Below are 23,560 nucleotides of genomic sequence, written 5' to 3'. Positions count from 1 at the left end.
AGAGAACGCCGAGGTCCCGACTGCCAATTCCCTACTCCTCAGAGCCCGAAATAGAACCCAGGTGTCCTGACTTTATGGCTTCTCCTCCCACGCTCTAGCAGAGTTCAGATGAACTGGGGGGGATTGCGATGCGGAGACATGTGGCCGTCTGCAATCTCCCACCGCCAGACAATTGGCATTTTATGTTATCCACAGGGGTCAGGAAAAAAGGCACCGACTTCCCATTCATGCCTTGAATTTTTCACACACGGCGCAAGCAATGAAAGAGACAGGAGGGGGCTGATTATTGTGACCGGGTACAAAACCCTCTTACTCTGTCAAAGAAAACAAAAAAAAAAAAAACCAATTTCTTTCCATAAAAAAAAAAGGGGGGGGGAGAGGGTAATATGGTATCCATGGAAACGGGCCATTTCTTTCTAGTTGGGCCGGGGGAGTTGGGCATCAGGGGGTTTTATCCAAGCAGCCAGGATGGAACGGAGACTAGAACTGGGTCAGTCCAGCATCTGCCAAAGGCAAATGTCACCCCAGAGTGAAGCCATAAAACGGCTGTCGCACCCGACCTTTGGGGAATTAAAACACCCAGCCCAGCCCCTGTTGTAATCAGCCCTTCCACTGGACTGAGGCCGTAAATCTTAAAAATCCCAGAGGGGGGGGGGGGGGGGGGGGGCTGGATTTCTTCTTCTTTTTAAGCTCCACCGAGCAGGAATTTGCTCCCCGGCTGGCAAAAAACACCAAAGCACAAATCACAGGTTGGAACTTACCCACATCCTGCCCCCTTGCCACAGACTTTTAACTCACTGCTACCTAGCTCTGATTCCAATGCTTTTTGTTCTGGAGGATTTTGTTTAGGTTGCTTGGTGGTCCCTCCCCCCCAGGCACTTAAAGCGGGGGAGACACAAGGGGTCGCAGTTGTTAACGGAGCTGGGCTGCTGTGGGGCACCCGTTAAGCGCTCCCACCACAGCGGCTGTCCCCAGACAATGACAGCTCGCCTCCACTCTTTCCACCGCTCTCCCTCCCATTCCTGCTGCGGGCTGCTCACTTTACAAAAGCCGAGCCCTGCCAGGCCTTTAAAGAAAAGGCAGCGTATGCCTTTAACCCGCTGCATTTCCTTGTGGGGAGCGAGGGGCAGGCCTGCGGACGCAGGGACCCTCTTCAGTTTTGTGTTTCAAATGGGAACTCGACCAGTGATCCCGGAAATCCACGTCTGTGCAGAACAAATCTGGTCTTCAGCCAAAGGTCAAGGGAATCTGTGCTTTCAAATCCCCTCCAAGGCTGATTCTCCCCTTTGGCTGTTTGGAACTCCAGCCCCGCAGCTGGGCGAGCACCATTTACGAGCAAAAGTTGCTTTTTTAGAAGTGTTGCCTCTCTGCAGTGCACTGGGACCGGTAAACCCCCTCGCCATAGAAGGAGCCAGATCTTCAGCTGATGTAAATGCTCCACTAGACCCGACAGCATGGACAGCCGGTAATGCAGGCAAGGGAAGACACGGTATTCCAAAACTGCCTACATGTCCCGGCTGGATAGGAGGACTAGAGCTGTGGTGTAGCAGCCCTGACTTCCCCAGCTGCCAAGGAGGGCTGGGGCCATGGCGCAGCAGTCTGGTTTCCTCGCATCAGCCTGGGGAGGGCTGGTGCTGGGGTCGGGCAGCAGCACTGCAGCCCGGGCCCTCCAGGCGGCCAGGAAGGATTGGGCTGGGGGTGGGCGGGGCTTGGCTCCAGGGGCGGGGCCTTAGTTGGAAGGGGCGGGGCTGGGGCTTGCCTTCCCCAGATGGGTCTTCACTTGGCACCCAGGGTCCACAGCACTACATAATCAGAGGCCCAGGCCCATCAATGCTAATGGAGTGACACCCATTCACACTAGGGATGTAAAAAAAGGAATACAAATATTCACCATGTAACACGGTTAACCGCTCCTGGAGCCGCTGGCTGCCGTCCCCACAGTGCTCCCGGGGCTCCCAGCTGCTGAGGCTCCCAGGCCCAGAGTTTAACCGTCAACGATAACCCAAAAGCTGATGCTCATCAGTTAACTGGTTAAACTCTTACCTCCCTAATTCACACCCTGACCAGCTGCCATGTCCAGCCTAGGGAGAGGGGTGGGGGAATTCTCTGATTACCTTAGACACTCCTGGCTTTCCATGACTGGGGTATAGGGTGCCCCGGCTTGGCCCTGGAACCTGCCATTTCCAGCTGATTTATTTCCCAGGCAGGTCCTTTTGCTTGCATGTGGGAGCGCTGCCGCGGACCCTGTCCCAGCGCAGCTAACGGGAGAGCAGGAACGGAGTCACTGGAGCCATGTGGCTGTGCAGGGATATGTGGAGAGCCAGTGGAGCTGGCATCTCAGAATAGGACATTACAATCCCCACATTGGCGCCAGGCTAATGTCTAAGCTCACGGTTCCTTGAACCCTCCAACAAACTCCACGTTGCAGTGAGGAGTAGGGGAGGGGGGCAGGTAAAGGCTCTGGGCACCGGCATTTATCAGAAGGGCGATGGCAGAACTCGGCTCCTGTCTCTTTCCTTGGAGCAGAGCAGTGAGGGATCCTGGGCAATGAAAGCAAAGGGGTGGAAAGTGCTGCAGATGGAAAGTCGCTGGCTTATCCGTGGGTAGGGGCTGGCACAGGCTGCAGGCAGCTGGGCCACTGAATGCTGGGGTCCCCTGCAGTGTCCCCTGTAAGCGGAGCGCTTGGGTGGCCACCTAGGAGAGATTCAGGTGCCACCCAGCAGATCAGCAGAGCGCCCACAGCCGGCGGCCTGTGTTTCTACTGGTGGTGCACTTCTGCACATGCCTTGGTGCACAGAACAAAACTGATTCCACCCATGGATAGAAAAAATTAGAGGGAACATTGGTCCCCTCCAGGGATTGTCGGCTCTGCAGGGCTGGGGAGGCTGGTGCCTGAAGGGGAGACATCCAAAGCAAAGAGTCTGGTGGATGCAAGGGAGGATGCTGATACGAGCATCCCAAGGAGCTGCAATATTATAGCTGAGGATAAACCCTTGAGGTTGTGATGGCCCTTGAGGCACGTTCAGCTGGTGTCAGGGGGTTAATTTCCCTCTGCAGGCCGAACCCTAAGCTGCATAGTTACCTTCTACCCTCCCCCTGCATGTTCTCTTCTCCATCCCAGCTTGGTCTGCGTGGCTGTTAAACAACGGCTGCGTTCCACCGCAGAAGTGGCCGCCTGTTGGTAATGAGGGACTGAGCCTTGCATAAACAGCTGCTGTGTTCCACCCCAGAGGTGGCTGCATGTTCGTGGTGTGTGAATGAGCCCTCCATAAACAGCTGCTGCGTTCCACCCCAGAGGTGGCTGCATGTTCGTGGTGTGTGAATGAGCCCTCCATAAACAGCTGCTGCGTTCCACCCCAGAGGTGGCTGCATGTTCATGGTGCGTGAATGAGCCCTCCATAAACAGCTGCTGCGTTCCACCCCAGAGGTGGCTGCACGCTTGGGAGGGCTGAAGAGACGAGCTCTGTGGAAGTCACTCTCAAAGGCTTTGAGAGGTTTTGGTTATTAATAACACTGAGCTCTGCTCAGTCTCCCAGGAATGGCACCAAACACCCTACTCCTTTTGCTGCGGAAGGCCCTTGGGTGGGGGACATGCCCTGTGCTGGAGAAGGCTCACCAAGAGCTGCTCTTCACCAGGCTTTGGGAGCTGGGACAGCAATTGGTCCTGGACTGACTCCTCGTTAGATGGCCACATCAGCGACATTACACTGGAGCGCCCCCTTCAGAGACCCCTCCCAGCTGATTTAACGGGAGGGAGCCGACACCATGCCCCCACAGAACTCCCCCCCTGCTGTGGCCCTGCCATGCCCTGCTCTCAGGAGTTCCGCGCCTGCAAGGGAGCGAGGTACCGGGGCGAAGGGTGTCACAGTCAGTTCTCCACTCGGCCAAGGGTATACCCCTAGCATGGATTTTCCTCCCTTGATGGCCGGGGAAGCTAAGGAGCAGAGGGAGGCAGAGCCCAAGCTACACAGAGTCAGGGCTCGTTCACATGGTAACGCTATCCCGGTGTCAGGCCCAGCGATGGTGCTGCACTGTAGTGTGGACACTTCCTACAGCAGCAGACGGGGTATCCCCGTTGCTATAGGAACACAGCCTCACAGAGTGGCGGCAGCTAGCCGACTGACACATCTTTCCATCAAACTAGCTGTGTCTAGGCCGGGCACAGCCAAGAAGCTGAGGGCTGTGAATTTTTCACACCCTTGAAGGATCAGGTCTATCGGCCTGCATTTTACGTGTAAACCAGGTATGAATTCAAACTGCACTAGCCATACTGGTATAACCCCGGTGAGATGCCTTATCCCAATATGAGGGGCATAAATGATATATGCAAAATCTAAAAGAGATACAGGATTCTCACAGTGGTAATATTGGTATTTCTCTAGTGGTTTAAATTTTTCTCTTCTACTAGTATAAGACAAGCCCTTCACAGCAAGTGGGAAGAGAATCCAGGTGTCCTGGCACTCTGCCCCCTGCTCTAATCATTAGACCACACTCCCTCCCCAGAACCAAGACTAGATGCCAGGAGTCCCAATTCCCGTGCCAATCACTAGAGACCACTGCCTCCCTGCAAGCTGGGAATAGACCCCAGAACTCCTGACTTGTGTTCTCTTTATTTTTTTCCATCCACATGCAGAACACATTTTGCTATGTGCACCAAGGCATTTGCAGATGTGCACCACCAGGAGAAACTCCTGCTGCCAGCAGCTGTGGGCACTCTGCTAATCAGCAGGGTTGCATTTGAATCTCTCCTGGGTGGCTGCCCAAGCGCTCAGCTGATAAGAAACACTACTCCCAACTAGCATTTCTCTACTCCAACCACTAGGGCACACTCCCCTCCCAGAGCCAACATACCCTGCATCCCAGGCCTGTGCACTAACCATTAGACTACAACCCCACCACAGACTTTAATTATTGCTGAAGAAACCCAGCCCGTGCAAGAGAATGTGTTTGTCCCCAGGCAGCATATATGAGGTGTGTGTGATGAACTGGGGTTTTTTTTGGGGGGGGGTCCCCTTGAAGTCACTCCCTCTGATCCTTCAGTCCCCTGCCGGGTTAGTGGCGCCACTCAGGACTCAGAGCTGCCAGCAATCTCTGGCCCTTCTCCCTGCTCATCCCGGGGCCAGTGCTGGCTGGGTAAAGCCAGACAAATCTTTCATCTGCGGGAGGGATCATCTGGCTGCTTTTCGGGGCCCATTTGAGCATCGCTCGGTGTCTAGCCGCTCACTCCAGAGTGCTCGCTGCAATTTGAGGGCTATTTTCTCGCCTTCTCTCCTGCCAGGAGCTGCGCCGTCTCACTGCCTGGTTTTGTTTCAATAGCATGTGGGGCGGCGGGGGTGTGTGTTTTTTTTTAAAAGCACATGTTAGTTCCAATGCTCCAGCCGGCTTGGCTCTCACAAGCTGCTTCGGCTCTGGCCTTTCGTGCGTCTCCCAGGGGAAAGGCGCCCGTCTCTCCCCTCGCCAAAGAGCTGGGCATGAGTTCTGCGTGGGGCAGATGGGGTGGACTGGCAGCGCCGAAGCCTGTCACAGCACAAGCCGCAGGGTGTGGGGGGGAGAGGGAGTGGACTCAAGTCAGGACTCTTAGCGTCTGCGTTGGGTTAGTGGTTAGAGCAGTCGGGACGCCCAGGAGCTGAGGGACGGGGGAGACGCAGCCCAATGCCTAGAGGAGGGTGGGGGACTGGATTGGACTGGAGAGGGGCTGCCCGTTTTCACCAGCTGCGGATCTGTCTCCAGCAGGCAGGACACCAGGGTAGATGGGTGTGCAGCACGGGCACTGCACAGATTTCCTATTCTAACCACGCCCCCAATCCGGTGCCCAGAACAGAACTCAGGAGTCCTGACTCATGCTGGGCCTGGCTCCGCCATCGATTCCCTCTGGGACCCTGGGCCAGACATGGCTTCTCTTTGGAGTGTGGTTTTCCCATCTGTAAAACCAGGATAATGACACCGGCTATCAGGGCCGGCTCACAACATTTTGGCATCTGATGTGGGGAGCTCAAATGACACCCCCATTCCTCCTCGCTTGGGCCAAAACTTTGAAAGGTCTTGATTCTCTGGGTCCTCGTGGTGCCCCCCCCCCTCCCAGTCTGGCACCTGAGGCAGCCGCCTCAGTTCACCTCATGGTAAGGCCAGCTCTGCCGGCCGTGCTGCGTCTGGCCCGTGGAGGAGATGAGTTAAGGACGAGCCTCGTTTCCTTTCCTCAAACTTTTGCACATACCTCCCCCCCCAGGCCCTTCTGTGCATCTGCTTTGCAAACACAGCCCCCCTGTACACGTCTCTCGTAGCTAAGAACATAACATAAGAATGGCCGTACTGGGTCAGACCAAAGGTCCATCTAGCCCAGTATCCTGTCTGCCGACAATGGCCAATGCCAGGTGCCCCAGAGGGGGTGGACCGAAGACAATGATCAAGTGATTTGTCTCCTGCCATCCTTCTCCAGCCTCTGACAAACAGAGGGCAGGGGTACCACTCCTTACCCCTTGGCGAATAGCCTTTTATGGACCTAATCTCCATGAACTTATCTAGCTCTTTTTTAAACTCTGTTATAGTTCTAGCCTTCACAGCCTCCTCTGGCAAGGAGTTCCACAGGTGGACTGTGCGCAGTGTGAAGAAGAACTTTCATTTACTAGTTTTAAATCGGCTACCCATTAATTTCATTTGGTGGCCTCTAGTTCTTATTTTATGGGAACAAGTAAATAACTTTTTTTTATTCACCCTCTCCACACTACTCATGATTCTATAGACCTCCCTCATATCTCCCCTCAGTCTCCTCTATTCTAAACTGTAAAGTCCCAGTCTCTTTAGCCTCTCCTCATATGGGACCCGCTACATGCACGCAACCCCCTTGCATGTGCCTCACACATACAAAGACCCCTGTGCATGCCTCCCATAGGCACACATACAGAAGGTGCATCTATGCTGCACCCGGAGCTCAAAATAAGCTACGCAATTTGAGCTACACAAATTGCATAGCTTATTTTGAGTCAATTTTGAAATAGCTTATTTTGTCATTTGGCGTTGTCTGCACAGCACCAAATTTCGAAATAACCCGCTGTTCTGAAACTCTCCTTACTCCTCGTGGAATGAAGTTTACAGGGATGTCGGAATAGCGAGCCCGTTATATTTTGAAATAATGGGCTTGCTGTGAAGACGCAGGAGAGCTATGTCGGGATACTGCCGGTATTCTGAAATAGTGCTGCAGTGTAGTCGTAGCCAAAGCGCCCTCTGCACATACCCCACACAAAGCCCCCTCTGCACATACCCCACACACACATGCAGCCCCTGTGCACACACCTCACAATCACAGCACCCTGTACACCCTCCTTTTCCCCCCGTAGCCACATGAACAAAGACTGCTGTGCATGCACCTCACATACACAGAGCCCCCTGCGTGCACGCACACCTACGGTCTCCTGTGAACACAAGTTTCTCTCTCTCGCATGCAGAGCACTGCAGCCAAGTGAAATTTCTCTCCCATCCCACGACAACATTCAGGATTTCAGAACTACCCCTACTTGGCCTGGGGCCAAACCCGGGCCCTTTGCTATTCTCCACAAAAACCCAGCCAGCGAGAGCCAGGGGTGTCCCCTGGGATACAAGACACCTAAGTTCACAGCTGGGACTTGACTGTAGATCTCCGCAGGCCAAGTGACGGTGGTGTGGTGGGTAGTTCACTCTCTCTTTAGATCAGTGTTTCTTAAACTTTTTAAGACCAAGGAACACCAAACAATAATTAATTTTTTTATGAGGAACACCAAGGATTTTTTTTGTTGAACAGGGGAAAAAAAAAAGGTTGGGGGAGAAGAGGGGGAGTTATTGAGAAAAAAAAAGTCACCTGCCCCTTTAAGGGCAGCCATTTTGAACTCTGTTGTTCTCCACGGCACACCTCCAACTGCCTTGTATGCCTCCGAACACAGTTTAAGAAACACTGCTTTAGATATTTCTCTCTCCTGGCAAGTGAAATCCCTGCCTGGCCTAGAGAACACACTGTACAAACGTGCAAAAGGCTTCCGTTGCCAATGAAAAACCTGCTGCGTCACCTAATCTCTACCGCAGTCCAGCATCGCCCCCACTGTTCACCACCCCCTCTGCAGTAGTCAGTTCCAGGACACTGGCCTAGATGGGCCCTAGGTCTGGCCCCACATCTCTCTGATCTGCACACCCCTCTCCAATCCTGTCCCTCTCCTTGCGCAGCAGGGAAGCTGCCCTGGTGCTCGCCCCCAACCATATGCCACAGAAAAGAGAGAGAACTGGTTATTCTCCGCTAGAAAACCGGTGCCATGCTCCCGCGGGTTAACCCTCGCTCTGAGGAACGGCAGCCCAGGCTCTGTTAATGGTGTCGGTGCCAGCCTGTCGTGCAGCTCCACGTGGTGCAGGCAGATGGCCTCTTACCCTGGGTGTTTACAGCCGCGCGTAAAGTGGAGCGCGGGTCCCCAGCGCCAGGGGCGGGGCGGGCGTCTTGGGCCATGCCCACTTGGGAACGACCTGTGGGCACCGGGAAGGGCGCGGCACTTGTGGTGGGGCCAGCGGGTCGGACTTGCCCTGTGTTACCGGCGACAAAGAAAAACGTCAGGGGATGCAATGGGCTAATGACGGCAACACGAACCTCCTCCCCTGTGGGATCCGGGCAGGGTCTTCCCACAACCTGCTGGGGGCTGGACCACCTCCCTCCACCTACTCCATTTCCACCATTGACTCCCAGCTCCTGCACCAGGGGCCAAAGGCCCAGAGCACACGGGGCAGGCCAACACCCCCTGCAGAATGGTACAGTGCTCCCTCCCAGATCCAACCCAGTGGAGGCTGCATCAGGAGCCCTGCAGACCAATGCTGGCTCTACACAGAGCTTGCCCCACACCCTGCCCCCTGCCCATGGACCTGGGCCCCGCCTTTGGAAGAGCCCCTCGAGGGAGCGGGAAGGAGTTCACATGCTGGGCTCCATTTAGTCCTGGCCCCACCGATCACTGCAGGGTGGGTCTAGGTGCAGAAGAAGCCCTGCCTGTGATACAGCCCAGCAGGCTCCATCCAGCGCCCTCCGTGCCCAAACATTTCAAATCTTGGGCCCAGAGTCTCAACGGTGCCTAATTCCCTTTGGATTTGAACCTAGGGAAGTTCTTGACCCAGGCACATCCGCCCCCTTGGGGCTTTAGAAGAGGGGCTGCTGCAAAGGTGAAGGGGCATGACACCGCCCTAATGGCATCACAGGGATTGACCAGTCAGGGATGCCCAGAGGTGCCATTGCCTGGGCAAGCTCCTAAAGCAAGGGAATGAATCCAGCTGCTATTTGTGCCCCCTACTGGCTGCTCGAGAACAGCGACTATGCACGTTTCTGCCGGCTCCGGCTTTCTCGCCGAGACCCAGCCCTGCTGAGGACAGGTCAGGTCCCGGGTGCCTGGGGGCTACGAGGAACTCTGCTACCGCCCACAGAACCAAGTCCTAGGCTGCTGGATTAACGGCACGACCTTAGGGGTGAGGGCCGTCATCGTGGGGCCTGACTCGAGCCATGTGGCACGGATGGTGAGGGAGCCGTGGGGCTCCCAACCTCTCTCCAGAGCCATGGTGATTGTTGGCTCCGTCCCTACCCTGACAGGGAGGGACACGGGACGTTCTGAGTGATGACGGGCAGAGATGGCGGGAGGGGTGAGGAGAGGTGACTGGGTTAGCAACAGTAGCTATGGGACACGGTTAGTGCCAATGTGAATGGGGATGGGCGGGTGACGCAAGCGCCGGCACCTACGGAGGGCACCCTCTGCTCTCTCTCCAAGAGCTCAGCTCATGGGAGTGGAGACTTCCCTCCTTGGCACCCCGACTGCTCCCCATACCAACTCTCACTGATTAGTGAGATCTTTGTCTGGACGTGGTTGGGCCTTGTGGGAGCCATCTTCGGACACCAGGCTTCATCAGGCCCTGACTCCCAAAACAGTGGACACCAGGCCTTTTCTTGAGGGAGCCTATTGCCGTCCTAGCAGGATGGGGGCAATTCTTGGAAGGCTTTACCCTTACCTCACAGGAAGCAATGGTGATACTGTAGACAAGGGGATCCTGGACACTGGCACAATGCTAACACTCTGGGAGGGTCAAGGGATTGCCAACATGGCGCTCTCATGGAGCAATCCAACATGGCGTCACTAAGGGGCATCCCAACATGGCATCCCAACGAGGTGTCCCAACATAGTGTCCCAACATGGCCTCACCATGAGGTGTCCCAACATGGTGTTCCAACATGGGCTCACCATGAGGTGTCCCAACATGGCGTCCCAACATGGCCTCCCCATGAGGTGTCCCAATATGGTGTCGCAACATGGCCTCCTCATGTGTCCCAACATGGTGTCCCAACATGGCCTCCCCATGAGGTGTCCCAACATGGCCTCCCCATGAGGTGTCCCAATATGGTGTCGCAACATGGCCTCCTCATGTGTCCCAACATGGCGTCCCAACATGGCCTCCCCATGAGGTGTCCCAATATGGTGTCGCAACATGGCCTCCTCATGTGTCCCAACATGGCGTCCCAACATGGCCTTCCCATGAGGTGTCCCAACATGGCGTTGCAACGGTGTTGCAACATGGCATCGCCATGAGGTCTCCCAACACCATGAGGACGTCCCAGTGAGGTGTCCTAATGTGACTTCCCAACATCTCCCCACGGTATCCCAGTGAGTCCTTGGTGCGGGGGCGGGGCATGTCAGTATGGCATCCTAACATGGCATCTGCACGGGCTGTCTCACTGTCCTGTCCCCACAGGCAGTCCCAATACAGTGTCTCAGCTTGGTGAGCCCATGGTATGTCCCAGTGGAACTGGGACAAGCCCGCCGTGTTGCCAAGGGTGTAACCCACCCTCAAACTCTGCCCAGCTCCTGGGTGGGGGTGACAGCAGAACCGTGACAGGCCGTAAACCATGTAGAGCTCCTCCATCCCTGGGGCTTTGAGGGGAGACATCATAGAGGGTTGGGGGTGAGGGATTTTGGGAACAGCAGGATTGGAAGGGGTGAAAGCGAGAGGGGGAGCAGGCCACTGACCATACGATGAGTCGCTGGCACCGTTGCGATCCCCTGTGGAGGTCACGACATCTACGGAAAGGAGAAGAGAGAAGGAGCTAAGCTCTCAGCGATGAACAAAGCGGGGAGGGGGGCAGGAATGGGGAGATGACAGCGCAGCTGGGGGGGATATCAGGGTGCAAAACTACAGGGCAAAGAAGGAGGGTTCAGGGATTCACCCAGACAAGGCAGCCTCTGGTCTACTCACTCCCTGCGCTGACCTGGCACTAGGCTTGAAAGCCAAGGGGCTGGTGGGTTCAGCGGTTTCAGATTTCACTGCCCCCATGGTCGCAATGCTGGGGCACCACCAGGTCAGACCCAGAGCCTGGGAGGCGACTCTAGATCCCTTGACCTTGGGCTGGACTGGAACCTGCAGCCTAGGAAGGCAAGTTCTGATAGCCCAGTCCTTGTGCCCCACAGCCAGACAGTGCCCCAGATCAGTGCCAGCATCCTAGGAAAGGCCCCATTCCCTGCCTCCTGGATCCCTCCAGGACCTCAGGATGAGCATTTTCCCCTACAATCCAGCTCCTAATTTTGCATCTCTCCCCAACCGGCAGCCCCCAGCCCCCACCAGCCCCACACCTGAGCCCTCACAGGGGGGCAAACCGGATGGGAAATTTCCTTTCTGCAAGTGAGAGGCTCGGTGATGAAGAAACCACGACCGTGGCTGCCTTCCCCTCCTCCTCTTTCTTCTCATGATGTCTAGGCTCCCACGCAACAGCTATTCACCCGCTGCCAGGCTGTCGGAGCCGGGCCTCAAGGGGCACGGGGCCACGTTTCTTCTGCTGGGCCAGAAGTGCTTTATGGGCAGCCCGGGAGGCTGAGTCATCCCGTTTCTCCTCCGCGGAGACCCCCAGCGCTTCCTGCCCGTGCAGCTGCCGGGGGGAGGGAAGCGGGGGGAAATCCGAGGGAGGTGGCCCTGACCCCACTTACCTTGACAATTTCCCAGCTGCTTGGCCGCGTTCTCAACATCTTGTTCGAATCCGGCCCTGGAAGGAAACCAAGGGAGAGTGCGGTGAAGGAGCCTGTCGCCTCCATTAAGCCCCTTGCTCTGTAACGGGGGCACCAGAGAAACGACGCGGCGTTCACATGAGAGGCGGCAGCCTCCCTCACCGGGAGCCGCCTCCCCGCCGTGCGGCCCAGCGGCGACCCCGCTCTGTGCCGGACGCGCACGGGGCGGCGTGTGCCGGAATGTCTTCCCTGGGCTGGCTGGCTGATGGATGTCGGAGGGTGGGAACGGTGTGGGGGACGGACGAGCAGGGAAGGCCGCAGGGAGCGACGAGCCCGGGAGGTCTGGACCGCAGGAGGCCGATCACCTGGGCTCCGAGACAAATGATGCAGCAGCATCGCGTGGCAGAGCCGAGTTGCTTCCGGGGCCACCTCTTCCCCCACCAGCCTGGCATTAAGCTTCCACTTCCCAAGCAACATCCAGCCAGAGGAAGTGTGAAGTAGTGGTTAGAGCACGGAGGGGCGGGGGGACTTGGCATCGGGACACCTAGATTCTGTTCCTGGTTTAGGGAGGGGAGTGGCGCCTAGGTGTTAGAGGAAGGAGAACTTGGAGTCAAGACCCCTACATTCGATTCTCTTTCATTCCTGACTGTCTAGGCCTCAGTTTCCCCATCTGTGAGATGGGGATACTGCCCCAGACCTACCTCGTTAGGGGAAAGCGGTGGGGCTTACAGTACATGGGAGGTGGGTCTGAGAGCATGATCTGCAGCAGGCCAGCACGGCGCAGATAGTGATCCAAGGGAGAATTCGCCCTCCGACCAGCCTACTGCCTTTCGGGGAGGGAAGTGAATGGCAGGGATGGAGCATTTCAAGTGTAGACAAACCCTGAGTCCGGCTCCACTGGCTCTAAAACCATCTAACCCCTTAGGCGCGCCATGACCTCAGGCACTGACCCGCAGCCTCGATCTCTGCCCTTCCCCCTCTACCAAACGGCTCAGATCTTTTCCAGAGCCGAGTGGACAATCCCCTTTCGAGACTCTGCAAGGTGCTGTTGTTCCTCCAGGGACGGACGCTCCGACTCTGACCGATGTTGCAAAAGAGAGGAGCCGTCTGAGAACATGCAGGCGATGACCAGAGGAGGGGCAGTCCCTGCTCTGTCTGGGGCACAGCTGAACTTTTCGCCTCGGAGCCTGCTGCTTCCGGCAGATTCTGGCTCTCCCCCAGGCGAGGGAGCACGACTCGCCCCCTGCTCCAAAACCCACTTCGTGGCAGCCTGCCCCAGCACCCTTCAGCTTCTGTGCAATTCCAGTTCCTAGAAAATGTTCCAACCTGCTTTTCCCCTATCTCCTCTCCCACCGGTGTCGCCTGGGCTGGATTTGGGGGAGGAGGGGGTTCCTTTCTAACACCCCAATCTGCCAGGATGCCCAAGACAAGCTGAGGACCCCGCTGTCTGGGGGCCAGAGGAGTCGCCGGGGCTATTGGGTGGGTGAGGCCAGCCGTGTAGCCAGGGAGCAATCTCTGCTCTGTGCTTTCTCAAGGCTGGAGCCTTCCGTGCGCCCTCCACTAGGCCCCTCTGCTATGCACTTTCAAAGAGCAACATAATGGGGAGCCCTGGGGGGCGAGTGCCACTGTGTCTCCATCTCTGTGCCGCAGTTCCCACTCCGTGTTCCCAGGCCTAATCAAACCCAGAACCCATCATCTCCCTGGCAGCTACTTCCCAGCACAAGATCCTAATTCGGTGCAGCTGGGAGGCCCGGCGGCAATGCTGGTAAGCACCATACACGCCGGGAGCTGGGTGTGTGTGTGTGTGTGTGTGTGTGTGTGTGTGTGTGGAGGGGGGGGGTAAGTATTCGTGCTGCTGGCCTAACGAGGTTAATTACAGATTTCATGCCCCAAGGTTTTCTCATGGTCTTGGCGCACGTGTCTTCTCCAGCAGGAGGTGCTTTTGGGGCTGGAGTGGGGGTGGAGCTGGGAATTGAAGGGAACAGCTGATGCAGGACAGGGCCCAGGGGAACACGGACACATGTGCATTGCTCCTGGATGGCCCCATGGCTAGCTTGGTCATGGCACCGCAGAACGCCTATACGCCAGCATCCCGAACACGACTCTGTCGCCCTCTACTGGCCAGCCCGGCAACTGCTCCTGCGTGTGGAGAAAGGAGCCGCGGATCCCGGTTCAGGCCCACTGACAAGGGGGGGGAAGGGAGGGAGGAAGCAACTGCCCCAGGCCTGGGGCTCCTGGCTGCTGTGACTGCAGCAGCGGCAGTGCGCAGAGGCCCGGCTGGGACGCTCCGTGCGGCTCTGAGGGCTAGGACTGGTGTGGCACACTTCGTGCGGTTCTAAGGGCTGGGGGGGGTGTAGCGTGCTCCGTGTGGCTCTCAGGGTGGGAGGGGGGGGCGTGTGGCGCGCTCCACGTGGCTCTAAGGGCTGGGGAGGGAGGGCGGTGTAGCGTGCTCCGTGTGGCTCAAAGGGTGGGGTGGAGGGTGATGTGGCATGCTGTGAAAGGCCACTGTATTGATTTGTAATGAAGGCGCTCTGGGGATGCAATGTGTATCTGGCTTGGAGACATGGGTGGAGGATGAAGGTAGGGCTCAGAGAGGCAAACCCCCATCCCCATCCTGACCCTCTCTGCTGGGACCCTGCCCCCCATAGGAGCCAAGCCACCTCTTCGCCCCCCGACCACAAGGAGGTGGGGCAGCGCCCTGCATGCATGGCCCCCACCACTATAGGGAGAGGGGAGGAGGTGCGCGCTCTGGCCCCAGAGCACAGAGAGGGTGAGCGCTCGGGGGTGGCAACGCTCTACCCCCAGTACGCCTACAGTAAGTGTCCTGGGCCAGAGCGTGGGCGGGGCCAGGCGTCCCCTGCCTAGCATACCGGCTGCCCTTGCTCCAAGAGTGGTTGAGTTGGCTGAGGGGTGGTGCAGCTAGCCTGGGATATACGGTAACTTCTTCCATACCCCAGCTGAGTTAGATCAGGGCACGTTGGAAACCTGCATCCGCTCACTTCAACATTCAACATCCGTCACTTATGCTCTGCACAGACGCTGACTGGGGACAGCAGACCCCCGGGAAATCCCCCTCCCAATCTTTAACCAGATCTGCTTACCTGATCTCTTGTCCAAAAGCCACGCACGCTCCGGTCCAGAGCCAAACACAGTACGGATCACGGGAGGCCAAGCAGCTCCTGTGATGGATTGGGAAGTAGCTCAGGCATAGAATCGCAGAAACAGGCCACCTGATCCAGTCCCCTGCACTTAGGTGGGACTCAATATTATCTAGACCAAGGGTGGGCAATAAGGCAGAGGCAGTTCAGGCCACAGCTGCTTTATTTACCTGTGCGTCCACAAGTATGGCCACTTGCAGCTCCCATTGGCCGCAGATCACCATTCCCGGCCAATGGGAGCTGCAGGAAGTGGCGCAGACCAGGACACTGCTTCCCACAGTTCCCATTGACCTGGAACGGTAACCCACGGCCAAAGGGAGCTGCGATCGCTGGTACCTACGGAGGCACAGGTCAATACAGCAGCAGCGGCTCACCAGGGGCCTAACCTGGCGAACCACATCTGGCCCGAGGGCTGGTTATTGCCCACCCCGATCTAGACTAGGGGTCTGCAACCTATGGCTCTCGAGCCAAACATGACTCAGTATGGAACCAAATATGGCTCTTCTGCCATTCTTAAAATGCAGGCAACTTCTTACATGAACAAGAAAAATCAATTCAAAATTTTAAAAACGCGTCATTACTCCTGTAGCTTGAATGCGGCGCACGGACCGCGATTTGACCAGTGATGATGTAAATTCCAAGAAATGCGCGAAAAGATGCAGCAGCAGAAGTGCCATTCGATAAAGTCCATGGGTACAATGTTTCATTGACGCTATTATTAATCATCACGTCAATTCTCAATAATATTAAGCTGTCTATTTCCACTCGTGCCAATGGGCATTCCCATACGGCTCTTTGCTGACCACTTGTTCTGAATTTGGATGTAGTTTGGCTCTTTGGTTTGAAAAAGTTGCCAACCCCTCTAGTCCAACCCTGACAGGTGTTTGTCTAACTTGCTGTGAAAAATCTCCAGCATGCAGATCCCAAAACCTCCCTAGGTCATTTGTTGCAGTGCTTAACTAGCCTGACAGTCAGGGCATTTTTCCTAATGCCTGTTCTAAATCTCCCTTGCTGCAATTTAAAACCATTACTTCTTCTCCTACCCTCAGGAGTTAAGGAGAATAATGTATCACCCTCCTCTTTATCACAGCCTGTTAAGGACTTCCAGGCTGTTATCATGTCCCCTCCCTGCTCTCTTCTCCACACTAAACAAACACCATGTTTTTAATCTTCTCTCTCAGATCAGGTTTTCTAAACCTTAAATATTTTTTTTGTTGCTCTCTCTGGACTTTCTCCAATTTGTCCACATCATTCCTGCAACGTGGCACCCAGAACTGGACACGATATCCCAGGCGAGACCTTATCAGCACCAAGTAGAGTGGAAGAATTATTTCTCATGTCTTGCTTACAACGGTCCTGCTAATACATCCCAGAATGATCTTCACTTTTTGTGCAAGGGTATGACACTGTTGACTCATATTGAGTTTGCAATCTACTACTGTATAACCCCAGATCTCCCTCCTGGGCAGTCCTTTCCCATTTTCTATGCGTGCCACTGATTGTTCCCCCCAAAGTGGAGTACTGCCTTTGCTTTTGTTCTTATTGAATTGCGTCCTATTTAATTCAAGCCTTCTCCAGCGTGCCCAGATCATTTTGAATTTTTAATCCCGTCCCACAAAGCGCTTGCAACTCCCCCCAGCTCAGTGTCATCTGCAAACTTCGGAAGTGTGCTCACTGGGCCATTATTCAAATCAAATATGAAGATAGTGCCTGGAACCAGACCCCCAAGAGAGCCTGTCCGGACGTCACTCAAGATGTCATACCAGCTAGATTGTGACCATTACTCTCGGAGGACATTTTTCCAGAAAGCTGTGCACCCATCTAACTTCCGCTCTACCCAGGGGTGCCAGATCACCCCTCGGCGCCAGGCTCCACCCTACTCAACCTCTTCCCTTAAGACCAGGGGTGGGCAAGATATGGATCCATCCTGCCAAGCCGTTTGATTGGGCCCACGGCCCTGAAGCTGTTCAAAATGGCCGATGGCTTTCTCCCCCTTCCCTCCCCCGCCAGGGGGGTGTGGTGCCTAGAGGAAGCTGCCAGCTGTTTTGAACAGCTGGGAGTGGAGCCTGGGGGCTTGGGAGTGTGCAAAGTTTCCCCTCCCCTGCCACCGGGGAAGCAGTGGTTCCCTCTAGGTGCTGCAAGACCCTGGCGGGGGGGTGAGAGAGTTTGCGTGTGTCCCCCCCCCCCAGGTCCAGTTCCCAGCTGTGATGATTGGCCTGGGGGCCGGGGGAGCACTCAAACTCTCTCGCCTCCTCTACGGGGCACACGGCCCTGAACGGCACATGGAGAAACCTGGGGCTGCTGCCGGAAGGAGCCTGCCTTGGGGAGCCTGTTGGGCTGCTGGCTGGGAGCCGCCTAAGATAAGTGACTCCTGGCCAGAGCCTGCCTCCAGCACCCCACCCCGTTGCCACTCCCCAAATCCGTGCCCCAGGTCACCGCACCCTCCTTCTCCAGGTCACCATCCGAATCTTCTGCACACACATCCCGCCCCAGGTCACAATTCCCTCCCAGACCCTGCTACACCCCTCCCCCAGGTCAAAATTCACTCCTGTACCCCTTCTCCTTCCTGGACTCTGCACCCCAATCCCTCGCTCCTGGTCACAACCCCCTCGTTCACCCAAACTCTCTCGCAGACCCCACATCCTCTCCTGCACCCAGTCCCCAACCTTCGCTCCCTTCTGCACCCAGCCTCCGTCCCAGATCCCACAACCCCTCCATAGGAAAGTGCAGCCCTTGGCCATTTTCCAAAATCTTAGAGTGGCCCCCCCATCAAAAATTGTTGCCTAAGACCCTGTCCTTGCCCTGCTTTCCCCATCCCTGCCCTGCCCCCCCACCTCTTCCCCCAAGATCCCACCCACCTCTTCCCAAGGGAAGTTGGATGCACCCAAGGGAAGTTAAATGCACATGTACCTGCCTCCAGCTATGTCTAGACTATAGGCTTCTTTCAGAAGCAGCTTTTCCGGAAGAGATCTTCTGAAAAAACTTCTTCCAAAAGAGAGCGTCCACCCAGCAAAAGCGCATTGAAAAAGCAATCTGCTTTTTCTAAAGACAGTGTCCGCACTGAATGGACCCTATCTTGCATTTCAGCTGTGATTACTATGGGCGGAGTGGCCACCAGGGCACCTGTGCTTTTCCTCTTTCCTCGTCTTGCGAAAGAACTCCCTTTTCCCCATCCACACACGCCTTTTTGCGAAAAAGTTCTTTCGGAAAAAGGCTTCCTCCTCGTAGAAAGAGATTTACCAATGTCGGAAAGCCCCTCTGTTCTTTCGATTTTTTTCCGAAAGAACGCAATTGCAGTGTGGACGTAAGTGAAATTTTTTCAGAAAAACGGCCGTTTTCCCAAAAAAACTCTGCAGAGTAGACATGCCCTCCAAAACAGCTGGCATGGGCCACTGTCAGGAAAGCAGACACGATGGCCCATTGATATATTCTGGGCTAGTGAATCCAATGGGCCTGATTCTGCTTTCACTTGCGGCCTGATCCAAGGCCAGCGAAGTCAGTGGGGGAATGTTCATTGGCTTTCCTGGGCATCAGCTCAGACCTGGCTTGATGCCCATGTCAATAATGATGGGCAGCCCTCCCGAGGACGGTCAGTTTGGGTTTGTCTAGACTTCATGCCTCTGCCTACAGAAGCATGTAAAATAGGTTACCCGACATAGTCAACGAAGCGGGGATTTAAATATCCCCGGCTTCATTAAAATAAAAATGGCCGCCGCGCTGTGCCGGATCAGCTGATTGTCGGCCCAGCGCGGCAATCAAGACGCGGATTGGTCGACAGGGGAAGCCTTTGTCGACTGATCCTGTAACCCTCGTTTCACGAGGCATAAGGGAGCAGTCGACAAAGGCTTCCCCTGTCGACCGATCCGCGTCTTGATTGCTGCGCTGTGCCGACAATCAGCTGATCCGGCACAGCGCGGCAGCCATTTTTATTTTAATGACGCCGGGGATTTCTAAATCCCCGCTTCGCTGACTATGTCGGTTAGCCTATTTTACATGCCTCTGCCGACAGAGGCATGAAGTCTAGACATACCTTTTCAGAAAACGCGGCACAGAGAGAGGAACTGAACCATCCGAAATCCCACAAATCACTGGGGGAGCTGAGAATGGAATCCAGAAGTCCTGGCTCGCTGTCCTGCCCACTCTAACCACTAGACCCCACTCTCCTCTCAGAGCTGGGAGTAGAACCCAGGGGTCCTAACTCCCACCCCCATCCTGGTCCACCATGAGACAGGTCCCTGCGCGTCTAACGCCAGCACAGTTCTACTCCATGTGCTGTGTCCCCATGGAGGGGGGCTGCCCCGGGCTATGCCGGGGGCTTTTTATAGGTGGTTTCAATTGCCAGATAAAGGACACAGAAAGGTCAGCAAGGGATTGCAGGGGGCTCTGGGTTTCCTGGAACTGGCTGGGGTTGGACACCCACACCTGTCGGGGCTGGGACACGGGCCAGGCAGAGGCACTGGGGGAGCCAATGGCTATGTATGGTGCGCACACACCCTACGCATACACGCTCCCCTGACACTCATACACACGTGCTCTACACCCCCATGCCCTGCACACACACACACTCCCTACACACATACACACACTGCCCCTCGACACGCATACACACATGCTCTACACCCCTGACCCCCTGCATACACACACATACTTCCCTCAACACACACTCCCTACACACACTGCCCCTCAACACACACACACATGCTCTACACCTCCCTGCTCTGCACACACACACACACTTCCCTCAACATATATCCCCATCACACATACACACTGTCTCTCAACACACTTACTATCCACCCTTCTACCCTTCACATACACACACACTTCCCTCAACACACATAACGCATGCACACATACACACACTGCCCCTCCATACATACTTTACACCAACCATGTACACACACACTTCCCCAACACATACACCCTGAACACACACTCCCGACACACATCCTATACAATCTCCCACCCTGCACACACACACTTCTCTGAACATACACCCTTATACACATACACACTCTGCCACTTGATGCACATAGTGTGCACCCCCAACCATGTACGCATACACACACTTCCCTCAACACCTCCCCGCTACACACACACACACACACACACACACACACACACACACGCACTATGCCTCAATACACACCCTCGGGTGTGTACACCCTGCACACACACTTCCCCCAAACCCCACACACCTAACCCCCACACAGTTCCCTTCCCTCTCGCACCCACAAACCATGTGAATGGAACCGTGGCCCCTGCTGCAGCCTTGGGACTCTGCTGAGAAGGGTCCCTCCAAGCCAAGGGCAGAGGCACAGAGGGGTGTCAGGGCAGAAGGCCCCCGCCCCTCCCCCGGCCCATCCCCCACTCACTTCCGACAGCTCCCATGGGTGTCGCAGCGGCTGAGCGGCACGCGCACCACGCAGCTGGAGAAGGCCACGTACAAGGCCTGGCGGGCCTTGTCCAGCTCCAGACCCACAATCCGCCTGTCCTCTCTCTTCACGCTGCACCTGAGGGACAGCACAGAGAACCAGGGTCAAAACTAAGCCTGGGGCCCCATTGCCGTGCTGCTCTGGGCCCCCCTCCTCCCACGAGAGCACTGGGGCAGCCGAATTGCTCCATTTGAGAGGTAGGGAAACTGAGGCATGGAACGGGGATGGGGGGCAACCAGCCATGAATGGAAACTAGGAGTCTGGCCCAATGTTCCCTCTAAGATTTTCTATCCGCGAGCGGAGTGAGTTTTGTCATGTGCACAAGGTGCACCGCCTCACTGTGGCCCGGTTCCAGCTTCGGCACACCGGGCAGCCCCCCCACCATGAGGCCTGGGTCACTGGAGTGCTGGGTGCTGGATCCCTGGGTGCTGGAGCATCGCTCCTGCCACGCTGACCCCCACTGCCACCAGAGACTCTCCCCAGCAGACCCGCTGCAGCCCAGGACTCCCACATTCTGCCTGGACCATGTGATGGCTACACTCAGATGGAGCTGTGGTGCTATTTTTAGCACTACTGCCCTGGCCCAGGAGCAGCAGTCCCGGAACACAGGACAGCTACCTGTCATGCGGCCCCGCCCACAGGAGCAGCTGGGGCTGGAGCTGCATGGTGGCTGCTGGGGCCTGGACTGCAGCTGGGGCTGTGGTGCTATTTTTAGTACCACGGTCCAAGCTCCAGCTCCTAGCTACCATGTGGTGGCTACCCAGCTGTTCCTGAGGTGGAGCAGCCATCCGCCACATGGCTCTGCCCCTGGGAGCAGCTGGGGCTGCGGCTCTGCTGAGGAGGTGGGCAGGACTGAAATTTTTGGTGTGCACCCATTGGAGGCGCACACCTTAGAGGGAACCCTGGTCTGGACTTCTGGGTCCCTTCTCTAATCTCCCAGCCACATTCAGGAACAAAGCCCTGGAGTCAGGATACCGCTCCCCCTAACCACTAAACCCCATGTCCCCAAAATTGAGGCTAGGATCCAGGAGACCTGCTCTGACCACTGGTCCCACTCTGTCTAGGAACTGATTCACTCAGTGTCCATCTCTCCATCCAGCTGCCCCTGCAGAGCCCCACCTACACTTACTGGGCCGGGCTATAGACGCTGATCTCCTCCAAGAGCAGGGTCTCCACGCTGGAGTTCTCCTGAGTCCCAGTAAGAACCTTCAGCACCTTCCCGTCCTCCGAGCCGAGGAAGAGCACCGTGTAGTTCCCACGTGGGCCGGCGGCTGTATCAACGGCCAGCTGGGTCAGCTTGTACCTGATAGGGGTGGCAGGGAGCGAGGTCTGGGCACAAGCCTGGCATGGCAACCCAGGGCACTTGGAAGTCCTTGGATGCAAATGCCCATCAACATGCATGTGCAGCCACATGCTCACGTGTGCACACACGCACGCACGCATGCATAGGCATGCCCCTGCACCTGCACTACTGCTCCCGGGAAAACATGCACACACACACACACACACACACATACCTGTGCATGTCGGATCACACCTGGAAATGCATGTGCACAACAGACACACACAGGACTAGATCTGAGCATGGCGCATGCATATGCAAATGCACACCAGGGCACGCACGTGTCACGCTTGTGAACACACCCAATACATCAGCACACGCACAGAGGCTGGTCTGTTCCCAGGTCCCAGGGCCTGATCACTGACCACTGGCCAAAAACCATTTGCTGGGAACAATTTACTGGCCCAAGGGATCCCAGCCCCAATGCCCAGGGTCAATAGCTGTCAGGGACAGAGGCAGTCCCTCCTCGCCATTCCCCCTCCCTGACCCAGGGCAGGACACGTGGGGCTGTTCAGGGTGAGCCAGCAGGGGCTAGGGACTGAGCCAGAGCACAGTTTAGCTGGGAAGACGTCCGGGCTGCATCAGCTCCTGGAGGAAGGATCCTTTCGCCCTGGGACGAGATAGCACCTTGTGGCAGAGCACAGAGGTCGGTCTCCAGGGGGTGCAGCAAGTGGAGCCCGGGAGAACCCAGCCCTGGGCACTTGGCTAGGTGGGTCCTGGCTGGGCTGGACGGTTCCCCCCGTCCCAGCTGTCCAGGTGGCACTGGCCCTTCCTCGTCTGCCCTCCAGCCCCAGCGCCCACGTGGTACCTGCTGGTGGTCTTGGTGAACCAGGGCCTTCCCGTGGCGGAGGGCACGGCCTCGTCCAGCAGCGGGTAGGACTTGATGAAGGCCAGCGTCTCATCAGGGAACTCGTTGGAGGTTCTGTAGCTAGCCGCTTGGCCAACCCCGGCACAGCTGCCTGGCCTGGAGGGATGGAAAACCCAGATGTGGATGTGGGCGGCCTAGTTTGGCCCCTCAGCGGGCTGGGGCAGTGCTGCTGCTTCCTACCCCGCATGCTGTAGCTGCTCCACACCTCCGACTCCCAGTGGGGGGCTGGGCTGGGGAGCCCCCAAGGGATCTGAGGTTGCTTTAACAAAACCTTGTCTCCGTCTTTTTACATATAACTAAGGCATCAGGGTAGAACCCCTAGGCCCCACTTCCCCCTACAGCTTGGAAGAGGCGACCTTCTCTGCTCTAACTACTAGACCATACTCCCCTCCAAGAGCCAGGAGAAAAATCCAGGAGTCCTTGTTCCCCTCCCGCTGCTCTGATGCGCAGACTCCTGTTCCAGCCCTTAGTCCCAGCGACTAGAACCCAGGAGTCCTGGCTTCCGGCCCCTGGCATGACGGCCAGGCCAGGGGCTGTCTCGTTTTGTTGCAGGGGGCTGGTTACCTGGGTCTCGGCACCTTCTCCTCCGGGACGGGGGTCCAGGCGGAATCCGCGTTCTTCTGCTCCTTGAACTTCCCGCTGAACACTCGCTCGATGTCGTCCAGATAGAAGGCGCAGACGGCCGAGCCGGTGATGCTGGGGGGGAGGAGGGGCAGAGGTGAGGGGAGACATGTGTGGGGCTGGCCTCTGCTCAGCTGCTGCGGGGCCCAGCTCGGATT

The 23,560-nt window shown here is 56.5% G+C and overlaps 1 protein-coding gene across 4 annotated transcripts in view; it reads right to left on the bottom strand.

The window, feature by feature from the left end:
• The window catches only part of SEMA6C (semaphorin 6C), a 145,485-nt gene that overhangs the window by 42,479 nt on the left and 79,446 nt on the right, over positions 1-23,560 (bottom strand). For 2 of the 4 annotated variants that reach the window (XM_075908166.1, XM_075908167.1), the window contains 8 exons: positions 23,346-23,477; positions 22,722-22,877; positions 21,701-21,874; positions 20,512-20,649; positions 15,080-15,157; positions 11,961-12,016; positions 11,010-11,060; positions 8,389-8,538 (listed from right to left, as the gene is read on the bottom strand). In XM_075908166.1, coding sequence (XP_075764281.1) covers positions 8,389-8,538; positions 11,010-11,060; positions 11,961-12,016; positions 15,080-15,157; positions 20,512-20,649; positions 21,701-21,874; positions 22,722-22,877; positions 23,346-23,477 — 935 coding nt within the window. The remainder of the gene's footprint in view (positions 1-8,388; positions 8,539-11,009; positions 11,061-11,960; positions 12,017-15,079; positions 15,158-20,511; positions 20,650-21,700; positions 21,875-22,721; positions 22,878-23,345; positions 23,478-23,560) is intronic. The other 2 variants (XM_075908169.1, XM_075908168.1) reach the window with 1 other exon arrangement.

This window comes from Pelodiscus sinensis, chromosome 24 (assembly GCF_049634645.1).
Source record: "Pelodiscus sinensis isolate JC-2024 chromosome 24, ASM4963464v1, whole genome shotgun sequence".
Classification (NCBI taxonomy): Eukaryota; Metazoa; Chordata; order Testudines; family Trionychidae; genus Pelodiscus; species Pelodiscus sinensis.
Note: the sequence above shows the minus strand (reverse complement) of the source record. Positions and strands in the feature narration are given on the sequence as shown.